General features: G+C 36.4%; 1 protein-coding gene across 6 annotated transcripts in view; it reads left to right on the forward strand.

The window, feature by feature from the left end:
- Positions 1 to 15,512, forward strand: part of USP45 (ubiquitin specific peptidase 45) — a 58,442-nt gene extending 42,930 nt beyond the window's left edge. For 4 of the 6 annotated variants that reach the window (XM_042253370.2, XM_004011252.5, XM_027972428.3 and 1 more), the window contains 4 exons: positions 2,969 to 3,066; positions 7,194 to 7,280; positions 10,542 to 10,695; positions 11,255 to 15,512. In XM_042253370.2, coding sequence (XP_042109304.1) covers positions 2,969 to 3,066; positions 7,194 to 7,280; positions 10,542 to 10,695; positions 11,255 to 11,385 — 470 coding nt within the window. In that variant the 3' untranslated portion in view covers positions 11,386 to 15,512. Of the gene's footprint in view, positions 1 to 1,052; positions 1,721 to 2,968; positions 3,067 to 7,193; positions 7,281 to 10,541; positions 10,696 to 11,254 lie in introns of those variants that run through there. The other 2 variants (XM_042253372.2, XM_060419555.1) reach the window with 2 other exon arrangements.
- The last annotated feature ends 3,011 nt before the right edge of the window (positions 15,513 to 18,523 follow it).

Raw genomic sequence — 18,523 nt, forward strand, 5'->3', positions numbered from 1 at the left:
GTTGAGTTTAAGCCAACTTTTCACTCTCCTCTTTCACTTTCATCAAGAGGCTCTTCACTTTCTGCCATAAGGGTGGTGTCGTCTGCATATCTGAGGTTATTGATATTTCTCCTAGCAATCTTGATTCCAGCTTGTGCTTCTTCCAGCCCAGAGTTTCTCATGATGTATTCTGCATTTAAGTTAAATAAGCAGGGTGACAATATACAGCCTTGATGTACTCCTTTTCCTATTTGGAACCAGTCTGTTGTTCCATGTCCAGTTCTAACTGTTGTTTCCTGACCTGCATATAGGTTTCTCAAGAGGCAGTTCAGGTGGTCTGGTATTCCTATCTCTTTCAGAATTTTCCACAGTTGATTGTGATCCACACAGTCAAAGGCTTTGGCATAGTCAATAAAACAGAAATAGATGTTTTTCTGGAACTCTCTTGCCTTTTCCATGATCCAGTGGATGTTGGCAGTTTGATCTCTGGTTCCTCTGCCTTTTCTAAAACCAGCTTGAACATCTGGAAGTTCATGGTTCACGTACTGCTGAAGCCTGGCTTGGAGAATTTTGAGCGTTACTTTACTAGCGTGTGAGATGAGTGCAATTGTGTGATAGTTTGAGCATTCTTTGGCATTGCCTTTCTTTGGAATTGGAAAGAAAACTGACCTTTTCCAGTGCTGTGGCCACTGCTCAGTTTTCCAAATTTGTTGGCATATTGAGTGCAGCACTTTCACAGCATCATCTTTCAGGATTTGAAACAGTTCAAGTGGAATTCCATCACCTCCACTAGCTTTGTTCATAGTGATGCTTTCTAAGGCCCACTTGACTTCACATTCCAGGATGTCTGGCTGTAGATGAGTGATCACACAGTCATGATTATCTTGGTCGTGAAGATCTTTTGGGTACAGTTCTTCTGTGTATTCTTGCCACCTTTTCTTAATATCTTCTGCTTCTGTTAGGTCCATACCATTTCTGTCCTTTATTGAGCCCATCTTTGCATGAAATGTTCCCTTGGTATCTCTAATTTTCTTGAAGAGATCTCTAGTCTTTCCCATCTGTGGTTTTTCCAGTAGTCACGTATGGATGTGAGAGTTGGACTGTGAAGAAAGCTGAGCGCCGAAGAATTGATGCTTTTGAATTGTGGTGTTGGAGAAGACTCTTGAGAGTCCTTTGAACTGCAAGGAGACCCAACCAGTCCATTCTGAAGGAGATCAGTCCTGGGTGTTCTTTGGAAGGAATGATGCTAAAACTGAAACTCCAATACTTTGGCCATCTCATGAGAAGAGTTGACTCATTGGAAAAGACTCTGATGCTGGGAGGGATTGGGGGCAGGAGGAGAAGGGGACGACTGAGGATGAGATGGCTGGATGGCATCACTGACTCAAGGGACATGAGTTTGAGTGAACTCTAGGAGTTGGTGATGGACAGGGAGGCCTGGCATGCTGCAATTCATGGGGTCACAAAGAGTCGGACGCGACTGAGCTACTGAACTGAACTGAGCTATGTGAAGTCTTTCGAGAAATAATTTCTGTAAAACTTAATTGCAACGCCAGTGAGATTAATGTCCTTCACAAAAGTCATATCATGAGATATAAATTTGAAGATTTTAAGTAGTAGTATATTATATAGCTAGCTATATACTATGTTTTGTTGACAAGAGAAAAGTAGAAAAGGTTGATTTGTCAATTAGAAAGTTTTTGGTGTACCTCTAGCCTTGATTAAATGAAGAAAAAATTCTGATTCTTAATGACTGTTTTAAAATGTAGGTTTTATTATTCAGGTATAATGAGCCTAACAGATGAGATGATTGCCACTGAAAAGGTAGTTTATTACTTAAGTGTAGTTCCCAAGAGAAGGGGACACACTAAGACATGCCACCCAGGGTAACAAGGGGAAGCACCAGGGTTGGTCAGGAGACAGAGGGAGCAAGGGGGAAAGTGCAGTCAAGTGCCTTTATTGTGGTTGCCGAGGGAAGGAATGAATGGAGCAGGGCAAAAAGGTTTAGAAGTGAATAATCTGAGGTATAGGGACTGTCTCTAGTGGTCTGGTACCTGGCTCTGGTGTGAGTAGGGCAGGTTAATAGTGACCTAGAATATCAGAGCCCAGTATAGGAGGTAGTTGGGTAAGGGCTTTGGAAATACATATGAAAGGCACACTGAATTTGTTTACTGTCTAAGAATTAGGCTCTGGAAAAGGCACTTTGCAGTGTCAGCAAGGCCCCGGATGTCAAAGCATCAGAATGAAAATATGATTAATACATTAAAATTAATGTCTAGATGGGAGAGGAAGAAATGCCAGCTTATACTAATCCAAGTTAAATATGCAGTTGGCCTTTGAAATCCTATCACAAGTCTTTCCTAACAACGTCTTATTTTTTTATTAATTTATTTTTAATCGGAAGATAATTGCTTTGTAATGTTGTGTTGATTTCTGCCATACATCAACATGAATCATAGATATACATATGTCCCTTCCCTCTTAAACCTCCCTCCCACCCCGCCCCACCCCTCTACATTGTCACAGAACCCCAGGTTGAGTTCCCTGCATCATAGAGCAGATTCCCACTAGCTATCTATTTTACATATGTAACAACCTTTTATGGAAGTGTCCCATTGTTCCCATGATACATGATCTTCTTTCACTGCAATGAGTAATGACCCAGTTTTTTCAACTACAAGTATACTGGAAGGCGTTGACATAAGTCACTTCTGGTCTATCAGCTTTCCGCCTTCCAGAGCTGTGTTGCAAATGTCACCTCCCCTGTTCTTTGTCCTTATAAGTGTGTGGCTTAAAAATAAAATCCCTTTCATATCATTGGAGTTTTAGGGTTGAGTTGAGCCTCCCAGTAATCAGAAGTCTTAATTTCTTTTCTAACATTTTAAAAAATGTGGTATACTGCTTCTGTTTAAATGTTTACTATACTTTATGGGCAATAATGTATAAGATGTAATTTATAAATAAATTTATTATATTGTATCTTATGCAGAAAAGAAAGCAGAGGGGGTTTATACTAATGCCAGGAAGCAACTGCTCATTTCTGCTGTTCCAGCTATCCTGATTCTCCATCTCAAAAGATTTCATCAGGTAAATTCTCTTTAGTAGTACTATACATATTTTCATCGTATGTTTTGCAGAGCCCTTAGTCTTGTAAGGCTTCCCAGGTGGTGCAGTTGTAAGGTATCCACCTGCTAATGCAGGAGATGCAGGAGACACGGATTTGATCCCTGGGCCACAAAGATCCCCGGAGGAGGAAATGGCAGCCCCCTCCAGTATTCTTGTCTAGAAAATTCCATAGACAGGGGAGTCTGGCAGGTTACAGTTCATGGGTTGCAAAGAGCTGGACACAACTAGCAACTGAGCGTACACACACAAGTCTTGTACTGTCAAGGATTAGACAGTAATTTATTGAATTTAAAATTTTTCTTGTGAAATTTACTGCTCTTTCAGCCATGATAGCTTATAAGACTTTTCTAAATAAGATTGTCTAATTCACAATATATGAAGATTTAGCTGGTATGGTAGGAACCTCAGTGGTGTGTGTCTGTGAGAGAGAGAGAGTGTGTGTGTAGGTTTGTGTCAGCGGAAAATAGAATTTTTAAGGAACCCTTAGAAGTAGGGAAATAACAAGGTACACATAGCTTTCTGAGGTTTTATCCCAGTGGAGAAAGAGTGCTTGGGCTGAGTGTGGTTGGCTGGGACTAATTGCAAAAAGGTCTGCAAGGCAGGCCTCACTTTTCTAGGATTCTAGTGGGAGAGAACCTATTTTTAAAAGTTTTTCTCCAGTTGGTTATACTTTAATGTCTTCTCTCTCTCTCTCTTTTTTTTTTTTTTTGTATTTGATAAAATGATTTTAAAGTTTCTCCAGAAGAAACTTTAGTAATTAAATAGTGGTCAGAATTTCAGTGAATTTGAGTACAATTTAAAGTCTGTTGTTATGATATAGGACGAATCTCAAACCAGTTGGGAAGAAGGCTAGGTTATTCTTTAAAGGACTTAAGAAAGGTGTTTGAAATAAAAATTTAGAGCTTCCTTCTAGACCAAATATGTTGATATCAGTACTGTTTTCAGACAGATTTTTTTAATTGTATGAAACATTATTGAAAGACTAGAAGAAAACTTCAGGAAAATTACTAACCTGATCCTTGTGTGAACAATTTTCTAAATATAAAACCATTGAAAGAAATCTCAAGAGATGGAAAGCTTTGATGATATATCTGCAACGTATCAGGTGGGCCACAGATGAACTAGAAGAGATTTTTCTCTGTATCTGCATCCCTACCCATGGAAATTAGATGAAGTTCTTGATTTCCTATAGCCAACATTACAGAAACTCTGTGGAAATGGCCATGGAAAGCGGAAGCAGATGTATTGTGTCTCATTACAGTACATCAGAATGCTAAATGGAAGGTGTATATCTGCAAGGACTTGGTGTGAATTTGCTAGGGTCATGCCAGATTTGAGAATGATATACCACGGTTATTTTATATTTGGTACTTACATCCCTTTTAGGAACAACCTACAGAAGGAGTTCATGCCCTTACAGGGAAATTTTTCTGGACGTCTAGGTACGTCAGGCCTGTATATTGTCACCCTGCTCGTTTAACTTCTATGCAGAGTACATCATGAGAAATGCTAGGCTGGAAGAAGCACAGCTGGAATCAAGATTGCTGGGAGAAATATCAATAACCTCAGATATGCAGATGACACCACCCTTATGGTAGAAAGTGAAGAGGAACTCAAAAGCCTCTTGATGAAAGTGAAAGTGGAGAGTGAAAAAGTTGGCTTAAAGCTCAACATTCAGAAAACGAAGATCATGGTATCTGGTCCCATCATTTCATGGCAAATAGATGGGGAAACAGTGGAAACGGTGTCAGACTTTATTTTTTTAGGCTCCAAAATCATTGCAGATGGTGACTGCAGCCATGAAATTAAAAGACGCTTACTCCTTGGAAGAAAAGTTATGACCAAGCTAGATAGCATATTGAAAAGCAGAGACATTACTTTGCTGACTAAGGGCCGTCTAGTCAAGGCTATGGTTTTTCCAGTGGTCAAGTATGGATGTGAGAGTTGGACTGTGAAGAAAGCTGAGTGCCGAAGAACTGATGCTTTTGAACTGTGGTGTTGGAGAAGACTCTTGAGAGTCCCTTGGACTGCAAGGAGATCCAACCAGTCCATTCTGAAGGAGATCAGCCCTGGGATTTCTTTTGGAAGGAATGATGCTAAAGCTGAAACTCCAGTCAGTACTTTGGCCACCTCATGTGAAGAGTTGACTCATAGGAAAAGACTCTGATGCTGGGAGGGGTTGGGGTTAGGAGAGAAGGGGACAGCAGAGGATGAGATGGCTGGATGGCATCACTGCTTCGATGGACGTGAGTCTGGGTAAACTCTGGGAGTTGGTGATGATTAGGGAGGCCTGGTGTGCTGCGATTCATGGGGTCACAAAGAGTTAGACGCGACTGAGCGACTGAACTGAACTGAGGTCCCTTCTTGATCTCAGGCTAGATGTAATGTCTGCAAAGCCACATTCTCATTCCCTGAAACTGTGAAATAGAGGGATCAGAATCTCTAAGCAGTGTCTCTGCTTCTAGCTTTCTTGTGTCTCTGAAAACCTATTTCCCCATACTAATTTTAGAGTTCTATTAGAAACATCCATAGAACCTGAGAGAGCTCAACAAGATGGAGCTCTTTGTCATAAATATAGCAAGTGATTAATATTGAAAATAAATAAAGAGCCCTTAAAGACTGGATGGACATGAGTTTGAGTGAACTCTGGGAGTTGGTGATGGACAGGGAGGCCTGGCGTGCTGCGATTCATGGGGTCACAAAGGATCGGACACGACTGAGCGACTGAACTGAACTGAACTGAAAGATCAATAAGAAAAAGATCAAGACTCTAATAGTAAAATGGTAAAGAACATGAATTGACAGTTCATAGAAGTAAAAAATTCCAAGAAAAAGTGAAAGGAAGTTCCATTCTTTCTAGCAAAACAAATGCAAAATACAATGACAGTGAGATTCCTCTTTTAGCCTGCCCAAAATTGTAAAGATTATAACAGTGTTGACAGAAGTCTATTCTCTTAAGGGGTAATTTTTCAACAGCAAAGTACTGTTTGGGGAGGACACATAAGCCTGACATGATCTGACATTGCAGGTATCAGCTGCTTTATAGATATTACCTGATAAGAAAAAAAGGAGGCAAACAAATTGAATTAACAGATTAAGTTTTCCTGATATGACTTCATAATTTCATTTCTGATATCAGGTTAAGACTCCTAAAGATTACTTGAAAATGCAAATCACTGGCAATATTTTGGTCAAAAAATAAGTTTCTTTTTTTCATTAAAGAAAGATAAGAAATAGGCAACAATCTATAGTAAGTGTTATGTGATTAGTATGCAAATAAAAAGACTAGTCATTGAAGTAAGTCATGAAAGCTTTTCATGAAAGGTTGCGTCTGTATTAATTTTGTCTACCCAAATGGGATTCAAGTATCTTCTTATTCTAAAAAGAGTCCATTTTTATTTTTGAGTTTCCTATCCAATATATTTGATGGTCTGTCAGTAAATTTTTATTATTACTTAATACAAATATACATTTTTCAAGGCCTGCCTTTGGATACTAAAAATAGAGAAGGAAGTAGAGTTTCTTAATCAACATGAAGATTCATTTTGATATATATAATATGTAATGTTTACTTTTATTGATAAAATGATTTGGGTGTTCAGGCTTTTTTCTTTTTAATGAATGAATATCACTGAATTTTAGAACTGAACATGACCTAATCTAACGCATTTATACCCATTTTCTGCCTTGATCTAGATAAGGTTGTCTAGAGTCAAGTTAACTGTTAACCAGTCATTGAGTCAGGCCTGTAATACCAGACTCCTGACCCTTCAATTGAGTACATTTTTAGGTAGCATATATGTCAGTAGCTTAGCTTCAGTCACATTGAGTTTATTTTTCAGTGTTCAAATGCACAGTGAAAGTAATTATTTTCATATTGTCTGTGGTAAAAATACCCATGTAAATGAACTATCTTTGCAATAAGTTTATGAAACCTAATTGAGAACTTAGTCATATATCAGTTTTGGATTATTGATATTTTAATAGCTATGAAGAAACTAACTTTTTGGATTTCCCTTTTGGTTTTAATTAAAATTAACAAACCCAATGATCTATAAATTAAGTTTGTTACAATTTTTTTTTTTGAGGCTGGTTTGAGTCTTCGCAAAGTAAACAGACATGTAGATTTTCCACTTATGCTTGACTTAGCACCATTCTGTTCTGCTACTTGTAAGGTATAGTATATTATTAATATATTTAATTGTCTTGCAAATAATATGCTTTAGAATATCCTATGTATTGTTTATTAGACCATGTCTTTCTCCCTATCTCCTACCCTCTGTCTCTCTTGTCCCCTTCCTCCCTTTCTTCTTCCATCCAACATTTAACACACTGAATATGACTTTTGTCCTTTGGGAGACAGAATAAGTTGAAAAGATGTGTAAAGCATAAGTGAGGCATGATGTTACTGATCAAAGCTGCTTGTAAATGCTGCTAGAGTCAGATAGTTGCTGAGAGAAATAAGCAGACTTTGTGCCCTCTCCTGTTCCTTGTGAATGATGTGCTTAATTGGTAGTAGTTTTAGCATTTGAAGAGTTTTCTTCTCTTTTGTAAACCAGTGTACTAGTGCATTGTCTTTCATGCCATTTCATGTACGTAACTGAGACTAGTGTACTTGCCAACTGAGTACAAATTTAAAATTACTAGTACTTTAATAATCAGACATAGAAAACAAGCTGGTGTATAATTGCTTGTGCTTATATGTGAGAACTAACTGTAAGTGAAATTGATGACTTTACTTTCCATGTGGAAACCACACAGTTCTGGGGTAACTCACATATTGCCCTGTTCGCCATTTCTAGTTAACAGTCTGGGTTTAGTGGTACATAAACTTATTGAACTTAATAATTTCAATACATTGATCAGTCAAGACAAAAATATCTTAAATTCAGTTTTTCAGTGAATCCAGTTCGTCTACTGTGGAATACTAGCACTTTTTTGCCAGATGTTTATATTCAGTCTCCGTAGAATTTGATATAGTCATAGAACTTGATAATGTGTCAAACAAAATGTCTAGCAAGCTGTGTATTAAACTTACAAAAACATATTTTTTAAAAGTACCTATTATGGAGAATTTCCAACAAACACCAAAGAGAACAGTACAAGTGAACCTCTCGCCCCCAGATCCTACCTGTATGGCCAGTCCCACCCCATCCACATACTCATCTACCTCTTCCTTTTATATTAATTTTTTTCTTACATTATTTTGAAGCAAGTATCAGGTATCCTTTCATTCATAAGTCTTTTCCTCTATGCTTCTCTAAAAGATAAGAATTACCCCCTCCCCTCCCTTTTAAACATAACCACAATACACTTTCACGCCAAAAGAATTAGCATTACTTTTTATATCTTCTGGGATTCCCTAGTGGCTCAGATGGTAGAGTCTGCCTGCAGTGTGGGAGGCCTGGGTTCAATCCCTGGGTCGGGAAGATCCCCTGGAAAACGAAATGGCAATCCACTCCAGTATCCTTGCCTGGAAAATCCCATGGACAGAGGAGCCTGGCAGGCTACAGTCCACGGGGTCACAAAGAATCAGACATGACTGAGGGACTTCACTTCCGCTTTCTATCTTCTAGCATACGTATTTCCAATTGTCTAATAAATTCTTTTTTTTTTTTTTTTTTTAGTTTTTTTTTTTTTAAATTTTAAAATCTTTAATTCTTACATGCATTCCCAAACATGAACCCCCCTCCCACCTCCCTCCCCATAACATCTTTCTGGGTCATCCCCATGAACCAGCCCCAAGCATGCTGCATCCTGCGTCAGACATAGACTGGCGATTCAATTCAAATGATAGTATACATGTTAGAATTCTTTAAATGAATTAATATCCAAGTAAGGACTACATGTCATGATTGAAAAATCTCTCTCTTAATACATAGTTTCCCTCTCCCATCTCTGCTTCGTACAATTTATTTGTTGAAGAAACTGGATCATCTTTCTGGTAGTTTCATAGAGTTTAGATTTTGATGATTATTCCTTTATCCTCTTGATTTCCTACAAATAGGTAGTTGGATCAAGAGAAGCTTGAATAGATCCTCACCCCACCCCTCAACTTCCACCCCAACCCCTGATAAGGCTGTTTCATAGGGAGTTTCTGTTCTTTCATCAGGTGGCACACAATGCCAGTTCTGTGATGTTAGCAACCAGTGTTGCCCAATGAGTTCATTAACAGTTACAGAATTGTGGTATCCTGTTACTCTTTCTTCATTTATTTACTGGAATACTTCTATATAAAGAGAAATTCCTTTCATCTCTTTAATTATTTTACATTATAGTTCTTTTAGAAAAGGCAGGATAAATGCTCAATTCTTTCCCCATTCTCCTTTTAAGCCAGTTTCAGAATAATGAATTTACTATCATTCTCAAACTGTGATCAGTAAATTTATCATTATGAATTCATGAATTTTAACACACTAAATATGTTTGAATTTACTGCACTCTTCTTTTAATTCATAGTCTAATACATCTAGTGGGTCCATTGTTGGCCACTGAGAGCCTCTTCAGGTTGGCTCCTCGGTTCTTTTGACATGACCCCTGTGGTTGCTCACAGAATGATTATGCCACCAACTGGATGTTCATTTGCTTATTTTAAAATTTTCATTTTTAGGTATTATTACTTAAATTTTTTTTGTTGTTTAATAATTACATAAAGTATTTATGTAGTTCTAAAGTCAAATGTATAAATCAAGGTAAATTCAAAAAGAGTAAGTTTTCTCCATGTCCGTTCTGCCTGTTTCTTTCCTTTCTTTAGAGATAACCATTTTTTCAAATTATTATTTATTCATCTATAATTTTAAAAAATATAAACAAATAAGTACATATCTATTATATATGTATATAATATCTCACCTCTTTAATAATTATAGCTTACAAGATGTATCCTTTCTTTCTACTGTATTAACATTGTATCCTGGAGAGTATTTCATAGCAGTGTTTAGAGATAATCTGCACTCCATTTTTAAAACAGCATAATACTCTCTTCTGTGGATGCATTATAGTTTACTCAAGCCGTCCCCAGTTTATGCACTTTTGAGTCTACAGGTTTTTGGTATTACAAATAATCCTGCAATCACTTGTCTGGTGCATGTGTTTTTACATATTGCTCATGATACCTATGAGATAGAGTCCTAGAAAAGGGACTGATAAATCCAAGAGTAATGCACGTGTAGCTTAGCTAAATAGCATGACATTTTTCTGAATAGAGCTACCCTTTTGCATTCTCACATGTGAGCACTCTTTTTCCCAACAGCCCAGGCAACAGAAAAGGTCAAGTTTTTGCATTTTGCTAGTCTAGTACAGGTGGGCAAGTACCCCAGTATAGTGTTAATTGCTGTTATTTTAAGTAGGATGTACATTTAATTTAATTTTCCTTATAATAAGATTTCACTAAATATTACTAATTAATTTGAGTTTTTTTTTTCTTTGTCTTAAAGAATGTAAGTGTGGGAGGTAAAGTTCTCTATGGTCTCTATGGCGTAGTGGAACATAGCGGCTCAATGAGAGGAGGTCACTACACCGCTTACGTGAAAGTGAGAACACCCTCCAGGAAATTACTGGAACACATCACTGGAAAGAAAAATGTACCTGGTATGCCACCCTAAGTTTGTTTTATTCTTAAAAACAAATTAATTTATTCTTTTTCTGGAAGAAGTAGGTTTTTTAATGGATACTTCATGTGCATTCACTTTGTTAAGTGAGAAATACCTTAAAGAGTACCTAGATAATCTTAAATATCGTAAAACTGTACCCTTCACATCATGTGAAATGGCATCCAGTTTTTCAAGGTGTTAAGTCATTGTGTTTTGCAGTGGAATAGCATTTTATTTAATAGTATCAGTAGTTTTTGAAGATATACTAGGTCCTCAGAATAGAGCTAGAGTTAAAAATTTGCTTCAGTCATCTATGTATTTCTTTCTTTCTCTTTTAGTGTAAATGCACTTTTCCTTAAATAAGGCTATCTAGTATTTCACTAGATATTTAAATGCTCTTAATATTAATGCTTTGAAAGAGTTCATTTTGGAAGATGTTTAACCCCAAACAGCCTTATGCAATAAAGTCTAACATTAGATACATATAGTTAGTGATAACTTTCGTGTAAAATCAGAACATACTTATTGTAAAATTATACTTCTTTTTGTTTTGTTAGGTTTGAAAGAAGCTGATAGTGAATCAGCAAGCCAGTGGGTCCATGTTAGTGACACTTATGTGCAGGTGGTTCCAGAATCAAGAGCACTTAGTGCACAAGCATACCTTCTTTTTTATGAAAGAATATTATAATTATTTGTTAATTAGTATTGATAATGATTATTTAGGTCACTTTTATTTAAATGCTGCAGTGTTAACCACAATATGCAATGTGCCTTTGTAGTCTTTTCTGTAGGAATAGCATGTTCCTCAAATGTTCCTGAACATTGTTACCATTTTGGTGAATCCTTTTAAAGTAAATTTACTAAATGCATTCAGGGACTTCCCCAGTGGTTCAGTGGTTAAGACTCAGCTTCCACTGCAGGATTGGGTCCCTGGGTAAAGGAACTTAAGCTTCTGCATACCTTGTGGGATGCAGCCAAAAACAAAACAAAGTAAAAACAAAACTAAATGCTTTCAAACTTATATCCTTAAAATAAACATAAACACATGTTTTTAAAAACTTATTTGTCCTGGAAAAGAATAACAGTTCACAATAGTTAACTCCTTTATAATGTGACTTATTGCAGGCATTCAGAAATGATGCTGGCTAAGTCAAATCATTCCTTAGACAGTGTTTCCCAAATGTGACTCACATACCAGTTTTCTGTTTGTGTGTGTGTGTGTGTGTGTGTGTGTGTGTGTGTGTGTGTGTGTGTATCTCCTATGCCATTGTTTATTATTCTTAACCTTATTTTTTAGCCTTTTTAAACCATAGTGTTATTTTGATCATATTCCACATTTTATGTGCTAGTTATATTTTTTCTAATAAGTATTAAATGTATAACTATTAAAGAAAAATTGTCCACTCATGTAGCACTCCACTTAAAATCATCTCAGGGCTATCCAGTGGTATATCACCCAGCTGTTTGGGAAACATTGCTATAACATGTGCTGTGCTGTGCTTAGTTACTCAGTCGAGTCCATCTCTTTGTGAACCCCATGAACTGTAGCCCGCCAGGCCCCTCGGTCCATAGGTATTCTCCAGGCAAGAATACTAGAGTGGGTTGTCATGCCCTTCTTCAGAGATCTTCCCAACCCAGGGGTCGAACCCAGGTCTCTTGCATTGCAGGTGGATTTCTTTACTGTCTGAGCCACCAGGGAAGCCCAAGAATACCAGAGTGGGTAGCCTTCTGGTACCCTTCTCCAGGGGATCTCCCTGACCCAGGAATTGAACCAGGGTCTCCTGCATTGCAAGGGGTTCTTTACCAGCTGAGCTATCAGGGAAAGAAGCCCTTTTTGTAACATATACTTACACAATTGGCATAGTGACTTTATCATTTTTTATATGACTCAATCATATAAAAAAGCACCACTGTTACTTCAGTAATATGGATTTACAAATAACATTGATTAGCTTATTGCTTTGAGGTTTTGAAAACTAGAAAAATACTAAAATATTTTATCAACATACTATATTCAGCCTATTCATGATGGAGTTGAGAATAATTTACAGGTGATTAACCAAGATCAAAATGTATTTATAGATAATTGTTACATGTAGAATTGGTAAATAGAAGTTGTTAATTCATATGGAACCATAGGATACTTTTGAAATGTAAATTACCAAATCACATTTGTAAATGATAGGGAATTATATTCTTATACTTAACAGGAAAATATGCATTTTCTAGTTCTGTAGAGCAGTAAATATTAATTATGATTTTGGGGTTTTGAGATCACTTTTTGTCTTTAGTAAGCATCATTAGTAAGTTCAACTAGGTTTTGTTTTTATTTTAATGGACCATTAAGTTGGCATTTCTGATTTTCTTTCAAAATAATTAATATCAAAATGATGATATTTCCCCACACTCCTAGAAAACAAATTATTAAGCTGTCAAAACTTGCCATGAAAATGTTACTATTCCTTAGGCTTAAATGTTTAAAAAATGACTACTTTGGTGTTAGATTATTAAATCAAAACACATAACGCATGGTCAAGCATCCTCATCATTAGTGCTCACAGATGATAGTACAGGCAGGTGCTGATTAAGTGCCTGGTGCTAGTTCATTCTCCTGTTGTTAAAGAAGTGGCTATAGATAACATGTGGAAATATTTAACCAAGATTCTGACCCTTCTTAATATTTAAGTGTATATAATATTATCAAGGTTATTAGTGCTGCCTTTTGCTATATGGATGAATGGAATTGTGATTAGTGTTAAAGACAGTAATAATATATGAAATTCAGAGCTTTAAAAAGTCATTGCATAAACTCTTTTTAAGCTGTCAAAATTTCAGTAGTAGTGATTTCCTTGATTTTTAACAGTGAAATGATGGAAAAATATATCTTTATATAAGTTAACCTATAAACTCAGGTTGTATCCTGTAAAGGTGAACAGTGTTTAAAGGTTTTCTCTTTAACTTTACTCCATTAACATTGAAGAGTTCAGTACCAGAGCAGTGAAATCTTTTGGAAAACTATTAGTTAAATCTCTTTATTCAAGTCATCCATCTTGGTAATGATAATTACCAAGATGTAATTGTCACTCGCCCAAATGTAAATGTTAAGTTGCCTCATTTTTCTTCTAGAAAAAATACCATTAAGAGGCATGCAGATTTCTTTGGATGTCACCTGCTTCTTATTTCGTTGATAGGTAGATGGATAGATGAAAAAGAGAAGGAAAGAAACAGGGAAAGGAAAGAATAGAAGAAAGAAGGGGAAGAAATGAGCATTCTTTTCTGTTTCCTCTTGGCTTACCCATTACACATTTAAGTAGAGATGGTGAATAATCCCTGAGGACAAGCATCAAGGAAAGTGCCTAGTTCCTTTTTTCATTGATAGGATGCTAGGACATGAACTAGGGCTATATTTGTTAATTAGGAGATCTATTAAACTTTATTCTGAATACCAGTTAAGAGTGACTTTTCATTAAGTGATACATTGTAGCTTCAGAATATTAACTGAGTACTCAAGTACTACAGTAGTTTTTATGCTTAACTTCATGTTTATTCATTAAGTATATATTTTATTTAACATCATCCAGGAGTCAGGCACTGGACTGGTACTATTTTAACATCTTTTAAAATGAGGCCTGTGTAAATTTTAGACATTATCTAGAGGTAAGGAGATAACTTTTATTTTTATTTCCATAGTGTTAAATGAGTTAATTCTGATATTTGTTTTCATTGTTTTTTTTAATGGCCTGAAGTTTATGAATGCTTTGCTTTTCCAGGTCTGCTAGTAATGGAATAAATTTAATTTTGAGATCTAAGAATTGACTAAAAATAGCTTTTGTAATAGAGAAAGTATGTTAAGTTACACATGGATCTACATTAAAATTTTTGCTTTTATTTTGAATATTTCCAAAGCACATTTGCAGGGGTATTAAATTGTGAAGCTAATTTAGTAACAGTAGCTTCCAGATGACCTCAGGAAATAGTACAAATCAGTGAGAATGTTTACAGATCCTCTAAACAACTACCACAGTGTTTGGCCAGATGAATTTAAGAAGTAAGACGAGAGTTTAGCTTTATTTAGAAACTGGCTTACAGTGTATATATAACCTTGGTTTTCCGTCGTTATTCCATATTTAAAATGATAAAGTTTTGACTATATATAAATTATGTGAATATTTTTGACATAACCAAAGTCTATTTATATTTAAGATTTTGTCATGTAATGTTTTTAAAACTGATGTAAAGGCCACCGTTTTGAATGGCCATGGAGAGTGGCATCAGTTCTAAGAGTAGGTGATACCTGTTTTCTTACTGTAAATGTGCCAACAAAGCTATTTTACTATGATATATTTAAGAGCTCTTAGTTCGCATGTGTGAGTTTAGTCAATGATTTTATATGGCATCTGAATAAAATTTCCTGAGGATTAAGCTGTGAAATGTATCAACTTCATCTTATTTTTGAGGTATAAAATAATGTCTTGCCTACTTTATTAAATTCATCCTCAAAATTTGTCTGCATGTTACCTGAAGAAATAAAGCTAAGCCAGATGTGTACAGTAAATGTGATTCTTTATTATCTATTGCATTAAGAAAGACTATTTTTAGATATTTAAATGTTCAGTTCATGTAGAAATGCATAAATTCAAATCTATTTAAAAGATAACTATATTTTTAATTTTGAGTAATAATGATTATATGTCATTCCTACTATTTTATCTTTTTCTGCAGTTTTTTTTGAAAATAGCTATGTAACTTATGGAATATTATTTTAATGTTATTATATAAACATGCAAAATAAATATTAAATTCATATTTACTTCATGTTTCAAGACTGGTTCTGGAGTCTTTTCAGTGCACATTATTGACAGAATATTTTGTGTATCAACACTGTATCAGCTTACTTAGCTATATTTAAAATATCCTTCATATTTCAGAAGTTTATTCTTTCAAACTAAAATATCTCATGGGCCTCTTTCATTTTGACTGCAGTATGTAACAAGGCTAAGTCTTCATGCTTTCAAGTGTTTCTCAAACTGTTTGAGTTATTTAGGCAGAATAATTCATTAGGAAATATTTTGTCTACCCTTTTTCATTTAACTGTTTTTAGGACACGAAGCTCTTTGAGGTTATATTGAATGTTACAGACCATCCTTCATTAAGTATTGAATATCTGCCGTGTGGTAGGCATTGGGGATACAGTACTGACCACAGGAGATAGAAGTCTCTCCAAAAAGTGAGGAAACAGACATTCTAAGGAGTGAAAATTAAGGAAAAGATATTTCAAATGTTAAATGATACAGAGAAAAATCAAGCAGCATTACCCACAGAGCCATATGGGAATTAAGTTCCATGGGATGAAGGATGTTCTAGGGATAAAAGATGGATGATATTAGCCCTGATAGTCCCAAAGAGAAGCTATGAGTGTTGGAGGAAGTGGAAGGTTTTAATTCTGGGGCCGTTTCTGAACTTCTGCTGATGGCAATAGAGAGGCTAGGAAGGGAAATTTTGACATTTATATTTTATTAGAAAAATATATGCCTCAGATTTTTGAATGTAATTTCTGAGGTTCATGGACCCCGTGAAGCCCTTTTAAAACCATTTTTTATATGAGATGTTTAATTAATTAAACATTGGCTGTGCCACACGGCTTGTGGGATTTTAGTCCCCAGGGATTGAACCCACATCCTCAGCAGTGAAAGTGTGGAGTCCTCAGCAGTGAAAGTGTGGAGTCCTCACCATGGCACCACCAGGGAATTCCCTGAAGCCATTTTCATACATTTTTAAAGTTGTACTCAAGCAGAAATATCTAAAACGTCTGCATCCCCGTATGTATTAGAATAGGCTGGGTTATGCTGTAGTAACAGTGACTTAACACAATAAAAGTTTATTTCTAACAATAAATCCAGGTGCACTGAGGGGAAAAAAATAGTTTATTTCCTCCTCATCCAAAGTCCACTAAGAGTCTGGACAATCTGCAGAAGCAACTGTTTGCCAACTGGTGACTGTCATCCTCACTCACTGCGTTCTGGCTCTGTCATTTGAACACCAGGCCTCTTCCCTGTGTCAGGGGAAGAGAACACCAAAGCTCTTGCACCAGCAATTAAGTTCTTCACTTTAGATGTGTTTCGCACACCCGGGTGACCAGAAAGAAGCAGTCACATAGCCCTGTCTGATTGCAAGGAAGAATGGGAAGAAAAGAGTTAAGTCTCCAGGGCTCTGAAGAAAAGGAGAATGGGATTGTGAGTGCACTAAAAGTTTCTCAGAATCTGCCCTCTGGTCACCAGATACTCAGCTCTTCTTTCTGCATGTGGAGCACAGTGACTTTCCTTTCAAGAGATAAGCCCCAGAGTACCATCCACCTTTCCAAAACCAGGCTCTTTGGAAGTGCTATGTCAGGTATGAATGCTGCTCCCACTGGTCAGGCTGGAGGCCCAGGAAACGAGTATGTTCTGTTTTCTACACACTTACTGTACAGTGGTGAAACCAGTGGAACTATTACCATAATAAACATCCTCGTTCAGAAAGGGGAAGAAGAATGGAGACATTGTCATTACCCTGGCTATGGGAAATATTCATTATCAGCCCTTTCCTCTATTCTCTTAACAATTCACTTCTCCATTGTTCTCTGTGACTCAAACGTCACTGTTTGGCTACATTTGAATGGCTGTTGAGGAGTATGACATCCTTGGAAGTTGCACAGCTTTTTTTTCAGGCTTTTCCTAGATAATTGGGAGCTGAAGTTTTAAAGTTTAGAATAGTCACAAGTTCTGTTAGCTAAGGCTTTGGTTTCTTTTTTCACTATGACTCTTAAAAGCTTAGTAAACCTCTTTGTTCCTGGTCAGATTTATATGCCAATACCATTTTTTTTTTTTTTTTTTTTTTGGAGACAAATAGTTCTTGGGTTGGGTGTATTTGTTTGATTTCCTACCTCCATACATTTCTCCTGACGTTATGGCAGGTACCTTCTGTCTATAAGCTTTGATGCGAGAGCCATCCTCTTAACCACATTTTCCTCCTTAGGTATTTTTTTTCCCAAGTGAGAAAAAAAATTAGATTACCCTAATTAACCCATTGAAAATTTCCAAAATAACTATGATGTTTACACCCTTATGTATGATCTTTGCTGCAAGGCTGAGTTTTAATGATCCTTTGTCATTTAACAGGCTTTCTAAAGTTTATCTCCTACTGCTTGGAGTTGAAAATCGCAAACATGAGGCTCGAATTCTGGTTGCCTCTGTTCCCTGATTTCAGCTTTACAAAGTAAGCACTGCTCTCTGAGCTCCGCTCGTTTTTAATAATAGCTTGCCAAATGCATCCAGTAGTACCCAACACACACTTATTTTTCAACTTCTTACCCTGCTCAAATTTCAGTAAATATATTTTCTGCCTCCCAGGTTATTGTGTGTGATAGTTACATTAAATGTTTTACCATTGCATTAAAATCCCGTTTCTAGTCTCCAATATTAATTTCCTATGTATATCAAATAACTGGTAAGCTGATGCCCCATATTTTCAATATGCCTGATGTCTTCTTCACATCATAAAGCGACAGAGAAATCCTCGATGAAAGTGTTGAGGGAAATGTAAAACTCATTTCCTGGTCTGGCAAACTGTTTGCAGAGGGTGCTTCATTAAACTGGCAGAAGGCACAAACGTGAGGTATTTAATAATTCTCTCATTGGACAAATGGAGAACTTTCTATATGCTAAGCAGTATGTTGGCCAATTGGAGAACAGAATTCAAAGGAAAAAACAAAAACCTACCAGAAAATTGTTTCAACGTTACAGGAAACAAGCAAACAAATATAATTACAGAAAGTAGGCACTTAAAGT

The sequence above is a fragment of the Ovis aries genome, chromosome 8 (assembly GCF_016772045.2).
Source record: "Ovis aries strain OAR_USU_Benz2616 breed Rambouillet chromosome 8, ARS-UI_Ramb_v3.0, whole genome shotgun sequence".
Lineage (NCBI taxonomy): Eukaryota > Metazoa > Chordata > Mammalia > Artiodactyla > Bovidae > Ovis > Ovis aries.